At 39.9% G+C, this 12,111-nt stretch overlaps 1 protein-coding gene across 2 annotated transcripts in view; it reads left to right on the forward strand.

Moving 5' to 3' along the window:
• The window catches only part of LOC125034511 (zinc finger SWIM domain-containing protein 4-like), a 199,167-nt gene extending 187,420 nt beyond the window's left edge, over nt 1-11,747 (forward strand). The window contains exons 5-15 of one of the 2 annotated variants that reach the window (XM_047626347.1): nt 2,370-2,518; nt 2,887-3,037; nt 3,352-3,497; nt 3,785-3,975; nt 4,133-4,317; nt 4,484-4,795; nt 5,495-5,912; nt 6,165-6,319; nt 6,491-6,669; nt 6,793-7,059; nt 7,185-11,747. In XM_047626347.1, coding sequence (XP_047482303.1) covers nt 2,370-2,518; nt 2,887-3,037; nt 3,352-3,497; nt 3,785-3,975; nt 4,133-4,317; nt 4,484-4,795; nt 5,495-5,912; nt 6,165-6,319; nt 6,491-6,669; nt 6,793-7,059; nt 7,185-7,862 — 2,831 coding nt within the window. In that variant the 3' untranslated portion in view covers nt 7,863-11,747. The remainder of the gene's footprint in view (nt 1-2,369; nt 2,519-2,886; nt 3,038-3,351; nt 3,498-3,784; nt 3,976-4,132; nt 4,318-4,483; nt 4,796-5,494; nt 5,913-6,164; nt 6,320-6,490; nt 6,670-6,792; nt 7,060-7,184) is intronic. The other variant, XM_047626348.1, reaches the window with a different exon arrangement.
• The last annotated feature ends 364 nt before the right edge of the window (nt 11,748-12,111 follow it).

The raw sequence follows: 12,111 nt of genomic DNA on the forward strand, positions 1-12,111 counted from the left end.
GCTCTCGAATACCGTCGCTCGCTTTCTCTGTCTCTCTCTCTCTCTCTCTCTCTCTCTCTCTCTCTCTCTCTCTCTCTCTCTCTCTCTCTCTCTCTCTCTCTCTCTCTCTCTCTCTCTCTCTCTCTCTCTCTCTCTCTCTCTCTTTCTCCCTCCCTCTCCCTCCCTCCCTCCCTCCTCCTCCCTCCCTCCCTCCCTCCCTTTCTCCCTCCTCCCTCTCTCTCCCCCTCTCTCCCCCTCTCTCCCTCACACACACACACACACACACACACACACACACACACACACACACACACACACACACACACACACACACACACACACACACACACACACACTTCTCTTTCCCTCCCGTTGTGCTCCTCTGTACATGTATATATGTATGTAAACAACGTCAGCACACATACACACACACCCACACTGCGTGCTCGTATTTTTATACACCACTGTTTATGCACATTATGTACACATCTTCCACACTAAAGCTCATTCCCCGTTCCTCTTCCTCTCTCATTTTTCACTCTCAATTTCTGCCTAAGCAGTGTATTGCGCCGGTCTTCCGTTCCCATTTTCTTTGTCGGCCCTTAGCGCGAAGTATGGGGGAAGTTCTGGCAGGTTCTTCAAAACCTGGAATCCCTGGGCGCTGGGTGCCATGGCGCGGCCGCTCCGCCAACTTCTTGAATAATCAGTTCTGACGTCCTCTTTTTTGGACGGTGGGGGGTGTGGGGGGGGGGGGGGCGCTTTGGCACCTCGTTCCCTTGTTCCAATTACGCGTAACACAACTCCCAGCCCTCGCCAACATAACAAATCCTTCTGGTTTGTGTGAGTCGGCAATGTATTTGTTCCATCATGGAGTGGGAGGGAGAGTAAATCCCCCTGCATCACCAGTTCCCCTCTCGTCTCCCGAGGCCTATTATACCTCTGTTGAGTCCCCCCCTCCCCCTCCCTCTCAGAAAACGTAATCTCCCCTCGCAAGGAAAACGGGCACCGCGGGACTTCTCACGCTCGCTCAGGGGCTCCGGTTCAGGGGGGTGGAGAACGCTCGCTCAGGGGCCGGGGCTCATGTGGGACTGAATTTGATCAAGGGGATTTTGGACGTAAGGGCGAATTTGAATGCCAAATGGCAGGTTTCAGAGCCCAAACCAAAAGGGAGGACGCCATTTTTTTGGGATGATGATGATGATGATACTTTATGTACATTTTGGAGTGAGGATATTTTTTTTGTGCGTGTATAATTAGATGTTCTCGTTGAATAACCTGAATAGTTTGTATGATAGCAGGGCTTATCATCTTTATGGATCGTGGTGTTTTGTGTTGCATATATAAGATACGGCATTATGCGTGTGCGTCCGTGCGTGATGGTGTGTGTGTGTGTGTGTGTGTGTGTGTGTGTGTGTGTGTGTGTGTGTGTGTGTGTGTGTGTGTGTGTGTGTGTGTGTGTGTTTGAGAAAGAGAGGGATGGAGGGAAGAAGAAGGGAGGAAGGAAGAGAGAGAGAGAGAGAGAGAGAGAGAGAGAGAGAGAGAGAGAGAGAGAGAGAGAGAGAGAGAGAGAGAGAGAGAGAGAGAGAGAGAGAGAGAGAGAGAGGTTGTGTAAACTCTTCTGCGTTTGTAGACATAATGTCTATTTTTAAGCGCGAGTTCTAGTCGAAACTGTACATATTTATAAATATGCATCAAACTTGTTCTTGTCCAAATCAAAATAACACCGAGAACAACGAAAACTAAGCACTTAAACGAGTTCCAGAATCTTCCACGCCCAACATTTACTAAATAGCTTATTACCTTCACAAAAATTTCTCCTCGCGTGGCTTTCAATCGTTGTCAGCAATGTTGCAAGCCTTGTAACGCCTTTCTCCAGTTTTTCTTCCTCTTATCTGGTAGGACTCGAGAGGTTACTAGCACCGGACGATATTTGAGGCATCGGTGAGAGCATTGTATCACACACACACACACACACACACACACACACACACACACACACACACACACACACACACACACACACACACACACACACACACACACACACTCACACACACATGCACGCACACGCGCATTGATGTGTGAGTGTGTGTGTGTGTGTGTGTGTGTGTGTGTGTGTGTGTGTGTGTGTGTGTGTGTGTGTGTTCATGTGTTCATGTGTTCATGTGTTCATGTGTTCTTGTGCACGTATATGTGCGCGCACGATGTTTTTTCTAACCTAATGTATAAGAATGACTTTGCTAATAATAAGCAAGGCCACAGACAGACACACAGAAATCCGAATGTGGAACCGAATATCTCACAGTCCTTTGCTAATTTTCAATGTTGTATTTAGTCCCCAACTCAACATCCTTCTTCAGGAGACCTCTAACCCTCCCACGCCTTTGCAGGAGCTCCGGACCCGACAGCAGGAGGGAGCGCCGAGGAGGAACATTGCTGGCACTTGGACGCCGAGCAGGTCAAGGAACAAGTGGGCCAGTACCTAACACAGGGAGGCTACTACAATGCTAATAAGCAGCTCTACTTCATGTTTACAAAGGTTAGTGGATCTGCTGTTTTAGACACGGTTGCCTCATGGCTGACTTTTTTTTTTTTCTCTCTCTCTCTTTGAGGCAGGATTGGTTTTCTCTTGTCATGATTTTCAGATTTGTCGAATTTGAAAGTTCTGAATGTATTCATTTAAAGAAAAAAAATATATATATGGAGATCAGGTCTGTAAATGGATAGAGTGTATTTATAAATGTTAATGTATTGTAGTCCATATTCTCTTGCTCCTGTGATATTACATACATTATTGAACAGAGGGAGGAGTGTTTTTGTAGCCTCATCTCCATCAACAATAAAGCAGATGTATCTTTTATAAGCAGAGGGAATTTTGGCAATGCTAATGCAATGTGATCCCCACAGGTGCGGGAGATGGTCCGTGCGAGAGACAGTAATGGTGCTAAGATGCTCACAATGATCACTGAACAGTTCCTTAATGACCCTAGACTTTTGCTGTGGAAGTCTCAAGGAACTCCAATGACAGACAAGTGCCGGCAACACTGGGATCACATAGGTAAGTTGGAATGCTTATATGTTGCTTGTAATCATCAATTCTGTTGAAAGGTTTATGGGAAAGAAAAACTGAAACAATTAATTTCTAAAATGATAAAGTTTAGAAGATCTTGGAAGAATAGGCAATATATTTCATGTTTTTCATATGTTAGTATTTGAATGATGTACAGTAATATTTCTATAGACTTTTCCTTTTCATATCATTTACTAGTAAATATTGTAAATATTGGCAGTGCGAAGCAGATTTGACGTTTTGCACCAGATTATCACTTGTAGAGCTGTAAACATGTGGTAATCCATAATTTTATCTTCCAGCTGCATTATGGGTATGCGTTGTGTTGGCCCCACACAGTGGAAAGATCGAGAAGCAGCAGTGGCAGAGAATGTTGGAGCAGTGGGCAAACACAGATGTTTGTCCCCTTGAGGACCCTGACCACAGACATCAGGATAATAATGACAGGGTTTGTTGAAATCTCAATGTTGACTGTGTCTTTTGTGACCCATGGATGGTGTAGGTTTGAGTGCTTTTGATCCCTGTGAAAAGAATGTCTGAAATTAATATTATTCTTGGGGTTTCATATTTGTTTAGAAAATTCTACTCTTTTTCTATATATTATGTAATTTCAGATACACCACCATGTGCATAAAACTGACCAGTATTCTGGTTTAGGTAATTTAATCAATACTGTGCTGTTTCCATTAGCCAAGCATATAGGACTAGTTTTAATTAGATGTTTCCGTATTGCAGAATCGTTCAGCAGCCTACTACCTCAGTTCGGATGAAGAGTCGAGTGATGACGACAGTGAACACAGACGAAGAGATCCTACTAGAGAAGGCAATAACGGTAATAACAGAGAGCACAATCATCGTCAGCACAACAACCACCTCCATTACAACCAGAGAGATATCCGAGACAGAGATAGAAGATCATCACACAGGTAGGTGTTGCTTAATTTTTATTACTTGTTTTCAGGCTGACAGACTTTCATGTGTAATGAGTATGATATATGATTATGAAGTGGATATATATGTTCTTTTCAGTGATGCTGATAGTGATAGTTTAGTAGATATGTCATGTGTTTATTTTTCTTGCAGGAGACACAAACGTCGCAGGATATCGGCCCCACCTCGAACTATATTTCATCGGGCAATAGATGCTTGCAATATGTCCTGGGAAGATAATCACCTAGCGACTATTCTTGCTGGTGAAACTCCGGTGTTAAGGACAAACCAACATTCCTCCTCCTATTATAATGAACATGGACAACCTCTATGGCATGGTAAGATGAGAAGCATAGATACAGGAGCTTAGTGTTAGGTTTGATTTGTTCATTTCAAGCACTTGAGATCAGATAATATACAGTTCAGTATTTAGTGGCTTCTGATATTGGTCATTTTGTATTTATTGTAAATATTATATTGTACATTGTTTTTCTCACATAACAGAACCAGTCCCAGTTGCTTGTTCCCGGGTGGATGCACTGCGATCTCACGGCTACACCTCAGAAGCACTAAGACTCGCAGTGGCAGTTGTCCGAACCCTGAAGCAAGCGCAAAGAGAAGCGTATCTTTGGTGGGGAAGCAAGAGGGAGGAGATGCTACCAAGGTGTTCAGCGTCCAGAGCGTGTAGATCTTTAGGTCCCGGAGCTCTTGAGGGCTGGGTAGGACATCCTCTGGACCCCATAACCTGCCTTTTCGATACTCTAGCTGAAGCTTCACTCTTGCCTGAAGATCTTCCTAGGTTTCAGTACCATAGTGGTGAGTTTCTGCGTAACTGAATGTCTCTTGGTAGGAAAGGTTTTGGGCTATACATTTCTTTCAGCTGGAGATTTCATGTTTTAACAAATAAAGTATTTCTTGATCTTGATAATGGATCCTTTGCTGTTGATACTGAAAAATGACTCTCTGATTTGATAGTATGTGTTTGCTAGAGATCAAAGAATTTAGGAGGATAATTTTGTCAAGCATGTTATTTCTCAGAGGTATATGATTATTTTCTTAATCCTCCAATTTCAGTTCACTAACTTTTATTCCAAAGCTTAATAGAAATGTATGAAGATTCTTCAGCCAGATAAGGATCATAAGAGATTATATAAAAAGATTTTGCAGTTATATTAGGCTCAGTTCATGGAATTTATTATGTAACAGAATTTTTCTCAGTTCAACTTTGAATAATTGGAGAGTAAATCAAGTGTGCATTTATTCACCTGTATTATTCTGTGGTTATGATTATATTATATAGTGAAATTTTCTCTCTCTTCACTATACTGTGATCATCTCTGTAACAAGTTCACATATTTATTATATTTCTTATTTTCATATGATAAAGCTTTTTGACCTCCTTTCCACCAGAATTGTCAATGAAGCTGTATTATATGTTAAAACTTGAAAAAAAGCATGATAGGCATTATTTTTTAAAAGTCAAGGAGTGTAATTAACAAGCTTCCCCTCCAACAGATTGGCTTGGTGTAGCAAATGAAGATGCAACAAACCTGGCTCCTCTTAGGTATCGTCATGTTCCCATCCCAGGCTCCAGTGATCCCTGGGAATCCTACCTTACCTTGGCCCTCGAAGCAGCACTCATTGGTCTGGGCCAACAACGTGCTATGCCTCCTGGCCTTTATGCCCAAGAGAAGGCATGTAAACAAGAGGAGAAAATGATATTGAAGCTTCAAGAACTCAATCTTGATTCTCCTTTATTGGCGGTTCTACGTCGGCAGGCCAGACTACTCTTGGAAGGTGGACCTTTCTCCGGACTTGGAGAAGGCATTCATCCTGAGAGTGTGCCCATGCATACCTTTACAAAGTTCCTATTTTCATCTCTACTGCCACATGATCCAGACCTGGCATATCAGCTGGCATTAAGAGCAATTAGGTATGTGACTACAGTTTATTTAAGGACAGTAATTCCAGTATTTGTCAGGTTCCATCTTTGAGTGTATTGAGCACAGTACTCAGTAATTTGTAATACAGTTTGTATTTTGCAAAATGTGTTTTCATAAATTAGAATTAAGATCACAATTTTGTTTTAAAATTGCTGATTTATTGTACATCTAGCCACATATTTTTACAACCTCATAACAGCAATTGTCAATATTTGTGCACTAATTGATCTCTTTACTTCCAGACTACCAATTTTAGAAGATCATGATGATGTCGATGACCCAGTAAATGGTAATGTGTCTTCCTTGGTGCTGTCCAGGTACCCACGGTGGTTCACCCTGGGTCACATTGAGACGCAGCAATGTGCTCTCGCTTGTACCATGATAAATGCAGCCAAGAGTAAGTGTCTCCCCCACAATGTAGTGGAAGGTTAAAATTTATGTGTATGTTTTGGATGTTCTGAACATTTTAAAATTGAATTGAAATTGTTCACATGTATACATGTCTCTATGAGACTTTGAACATTGCATTCTTTAGTTATTTATCTGTATTTATGATTAAATATTCCAGTGTTTCTGTTTCCAGATGATATGATGCGGTTACGATCTGTTTTGGATGCTGCCTTAAGGAACATCCACAGTTCGTCGCATCTCTTCAAGCTTGCCCAAGATGCTTTCAGGCTTGGTCTTCCTGGAGAAGGTCAGAGGAACTCACTCCTTCTGAATGCTGCATTAGAACTAGGGCTTCAGGTGAGTTGTTATTGTCATGGTTACTGATTTATATTTCATAATATTGAAGAGAATTACTCACTTATTAACCTAAGGATTTAAAAAATGAAAAGGGGCAAAATTAGTAATGCATTTCTCTCACAGGTTATGAGAATGACCTTAACGTCACTCAACTGGAGGCGGCGAGAGATGGTCAGATGGCTTGTGACATGTGCAACGGAAGTGGGAGTGTCAGCTCTCATCTCCATCATGCAGAACTGGTTTACTCTCTTCACTCCAACCGAAGCAACAGGTGCAGTGGCGTCAACTATTATGAGCCACACTACTGTCATGCGCCTACAGCTGGATCGGAGCAAACAAGATGAGCTTGCTGCTTGTGCAAGATCTTTAGCGTTGCAATGTGCCACAAAGGTAAATTATTCACCAAGAATTTTTACTTTTATGAAACTGTCTCTTAATTGTAGAATAGACCAGTGAATGCTGATTTATTATTACTATTATGATTGTTTTATACTGACTTGTTTTTTTTCTTTCAGGATCCACCAAATTGTGCCCTTAATGCCTTGACCTTATGTGAGAGTGACCCAGTATCATTTGAAACAGCTTATCAAGTTGTTGTTGATGCTGCAGCCCATACCATGACCTCCTCGCAACTCTTCACAATTGCTCGGTATATGGAACACCGGGGGTATCCACATCGGGCATATACTCTTGCCATGCTCGCCATGCAGAGTGTTCACCTGGCATATAACCAGGATACTCATCCAGCTATCAATGACATTCACTGGGCTGTCGCGTTAGCACATTCCTTGGGACGTGCGGAACTATCTCAGCTTCTACCGGTGCTTATTAAGAATGTCCAGTGTGCCACAGTCCTCTCTGATGTGCTACGACGATGTTCCCTCTCTGCACCAGGCATGGCCTGTCCAGATTCTAAGCGACGACCTATAAAACCCCTGGCATTTGATAAAGCACCTCTACGGGGTCTATTAGAAGCTACCATCTTGGCCTATATAAACACCACAAATTCCCGCCTCACTCATATTTCCCCAAGACATTACCAAGACTTCATTGACTTTTTGACTAAAGCCCATGAAACATTCATGCTTGCTCATGATGGACACATTCAATTTGCACAATTAATTGAAAATATGAAAGTAGCATATAAGGGAAAGAAAAAGTTGATGTGTTTAGTGCGAGAACGCTTTGGCTGATGTTTAGTGAATCAGTATCAGCGACACTGCAGAAAATGCTACAGTAAAGCATTAAGTTCTTCCCATTGATCAGAAAAGTCATTAGTGTCATCTTGACATCCATCCTAAAAAAACCTCAAAGCCAAATCTGTAGCCGTTAAGAAAGTGATGATGATGAGTGCTGCCAAGAACGTTAACTACTCGGGGCATTGGCTTATTACCTGCAGTGTATTGGTGATATAAACTGAGTATAATCCTATGTATTAGAAGTATGTATATTTGTGAGTTTGATTTTTAAATTAGGCATGTTTCATGTGCCGCAAGTCCATATTTTCTTATTGTTAACCGTCATGAAGTGGTTTACAGATTCACTTACGTTACATTGCAAATAAGCTAAAGACCCACTCCTAAGTTTCTGTACTACTGTGTAATAGCTCATAATGTCGCATGTACAAGCTCATTAACTGGCAGAAAAAGTCATTGATCTTATTCAAAAGGTATGTGGAATTTCAATAACGTGTGCTAAAAATACTATAATCCTCATTTTATTTTTAATACTGTGTATATTATTTATTCAATTTGCTTCTGCAAGTACTGTGTATTTATACCAAAGATTAGTGAGAAACAAATGGGTGAGCACTTTGTACCAATACCAAAGCTGCAAATAAACCCAGTAGACAGTGTGATACTATGCTAAGTGGAATCCCACCTCTTATGCCCATATCACGCGGAGTTGGCGCCGTCAGGGACTCCAGTACAAACTAAGGCAAAGTTCACAAACTCTCTAAAATGCTCAGGCTCACGTCACGGGACTCATCCTCAACATCTGTTGGTGCGACTCAGAGACTTCAGAATAGTCAGTCATAACTGATAACCAAAAGAGAAAAGATAAAAAAAAAAAAAAAGAGCCTAAGCATTTGTTTATTGTGATCAAAGCCTATATCGTCAGGCTTCTCTCTGTCTCTATCCTGCAATAGAATGCGGGCCGAGGATACAGAAATTGGTTCAGATACCCCTGGAAGAGGTAACTGGTCAAACAAAAAATTCAGATTAAATTGATTTTCAAAAGCATATCCATATTAAATTATGTCTTAACAACTGGAATTGGATATCAAGAATATTCTAAGTACACTTGCCTTCAGTGCAAGTGTTAGTGAAAAGCTTGTTTTAGGAAAAAAAGGAAGCAACTATTGATGTGTTGGAAATACTAGAAAAACCTTTCCCCGCATGCTAATAATTTAAATTGTGATGTGGTTAAATGTTTTTGGCTCTTGGGTGTGGCTACAGAAAAGCTCTCTGTTCTGTATATATGATGGCCAGCGAGCTTTCAGTGGTGGATCACCTCTGCCTGAGGGTCATAATTACTTATCTCTTCACAAGTTATACTCACCAATGTATAGCAGGAGTGGCTATTGATGGAGACATGTAGTCGGAAATACTGTGTGCTACTGTAGTGCTGCCTCTCTCGTCAAAGTTACTTTCCGACGATAATGCACTTTAGTGATCTACCTCCATATTCTTATGTAGCAAACACAGCCGTGGCCTATGTAGATGGTTGTTTTTGTTTGCTGTCTTGCCATATCTTCAAAAGGTCCAGTGTGTTATGTATGATCTCATGTCCAAGGACAAAAAAAAGTCTCTTTCTAGGCTGTAGATTTCCAAGTTGTACATAGATGTGTGTAGTGTGTAAGGCGCCACAGTGCCCTATGGCATGATTGTTTTTAGGTCTCAGTTAGTGTGTTTGATCTTTAAGTGATGGTCGTGGCCATTTCTGTAGCAGTACGTCTTTATCATTTCCCCTCTACGTCTTCATGAAAAAGTCCAGAGCTTTACTGATACAGGATCTTGTCTGACACAGAAATGGTTCTGGGGCCATCACTTAAGTAGGCTATGTTTATTTGTTTAGTCAAAGGATTTAAACTGTTTTTTGAGACATTTGATAGGCTAATAGTTTCATTAGTGTTATATTTAATGTGACTAGTGTTCAGGCTTGTTTCCCTTCTTTCATAGGAATTTCATTTTGTTGCTTAGTGTTACTAATGGTATTTAAGTTATTTATGTACAAACTACAATGTGCTGGTCGATACCAATGCCTCCCCAAAACTTCCAAAATGGCTACGTATTGTACATGTACACTGCTAGGCTGTAAGTCTTCTGTGTGATCTAACAGTGTCCCTGTAAATATTAATAATATCATAAATCTAATGCCCAACTCTGCAAAAGCTTCATGAGCCCAAAACTCGATGTTATGTGTATATATATGTGTACTTCCAACTAGCATATGGCAGCCATGGATATTTTTTTTCCAGTGGAGCATATAAGTGCTAATTACTGAAGACTTTTGCCGCCGTGTTTATCGAGTTGTATAAAGAATGGGCAAGCAATACATGAAGCGGAAGAAATGTGTGACATATTGTGTATTTAATGACGAGCTACATTGGTCAAGAAAATAACAAAAAAAGTATATATAATCAAAGCCAAAGGCTCAAGTTACTACGTCATGTCACTGTTTTGCATTTTAATGATATCACACCTACCCAAGGAATATTTGTGAACTCAAAGACAAAACATGAGAAAAGATGAATGGGTAAAAACCACTCAGTATTTTAGATAGGTTCAACCTCATATATATATATCGTATTTATTTCATCATGCCGCCTCTGCCTAAATCCCTAGGTTCCGACAGAAAATCATAAGCCATAGATCCATACTTGCATATAACCTCACGGTAGCACAAGGAAGAACCATACGAGTGATCATTGTTATATATATACATATATATAGGAGTGATGATGAAAAATGCTGGAGTGATCATTGTTTACATGATCATAGTCTGACTCATGACAATCTTAGCTAGAGGCATATCACTCCCGAAGTCCTTGTGTCTGAAGCACTTCAGTGTCCCTTTGAATCAATTGCTTAAAAATGAAACTGTAAGATAAAAGTGACTCGCATGTGAATACTGTAAAATGCATGTCAATGCTTGAGAACTGTGTAATATATGTAGAAACTTGTAAATATTAGGGTGACTTGTGGAGGTCACTTTTAGCATTAGGTAGGTTATTTTCCTCTTTGTCTTCATCTCCGTCTCTATCTCTGTCTCTGGGCATACATATTATCCTCACACATTTGAAATCCCAGTGGATACCATTTGTCATGGTATGTCAGAGTTGTGAAATTCGTAACGAAATTCCGTTTCATTTTACTACCATCACGATTTTTTGGTCTTTTTATTTATATATTTATTCATTTTTTTGTTTTCTTCATTCAGAGGGAAATAAAAGTATGTGTCTTCTTTTAACCTGTCACGTTAGTATTACAATTGTCTGTTTTTAAAAGGCAGTGGTAAAGAAATTTGTTGTTATCCTCATTTTTTCAGTTGTTGTTATTTATATGCCTTCAAAAGTCTAATGATTTAGTATTTGTCTGAAAAAGATGTGGTGTGGAAAAGTATTTTCAAGTAATTTAGACATGATAATCATTGTGAATGGTTGAAAGTGTGTGCAAATGAAGGAAAATGTGATGCGAAAGTTTGGTTGGATTATTTTCTTTACTGAAAAAGAATGTTTGCTAAGTGTTCACTGCTAAACTGTTTTTGATACAAATCATACGTTACACATAATTTCCTTATTTTATGTGTGATTTGCAAAAAAACAAAAACAAACTAGAATTGAAGTGTACAGGATCTTTGCAAAGCCATATGCAAATGTCTACAAGTGGGTGATGTAAATGGTAATAAGAGTTTTTTGTTCTTGTTCTTTATTTAAGTTGTGCAGATTCCTAAACCCGACCATACATTTCACCCCAGTCCCTACCCACCCAACCCGAAGACCTACTACCCATTTTGTCCTGTCATAATTATTGTTTCTGCCATTTTTTACATTTGTATTAAAGACTTTACAAGGAGTTATCTCTTTCATTTCCCCGAAAAATTGTTGTATCAAACTTTTTTTTTGTTCTGGAAAATATGAAATAGGATACCATGAGAAAAATATCTACTAAGAATTGAGAGAAATAAAAAAAAAATCTCATTTAAATGATAATGGAGAGCCATTGCAATAATAACTGAGTAAAATCAAGTGACTATTTTCATTGATTTAAGAAACAATTTTACCAGAAAAAAGCAAAATCAAGCTGTAATTCAGAAACAGTCAAGTAAGAGGAATTTAATAAATTAGCATATTCACAAAGTATGGCTGATGCCGAGAGATATAATTTGATTCATGTATGTAAACCAAACTAGAGGAATTCGGTTCAGATGTATTGATTA

Source organism: Penaeus chinensis, chromosome 18 (assembly GCF_019202785.1).
Source record: "Penaeus chinensis breed Huanghai No. 1 chromosome 18, ASM1920278v2, whole genome shotgun sequence".
NCBI classification, from domain to species: domain Eukaryota; kingdom Metazoa; phylum Arthropoda; class Malacostraca; order Decapoda; family Penaeidae; genus Penaeus; species Penaeus chinensis.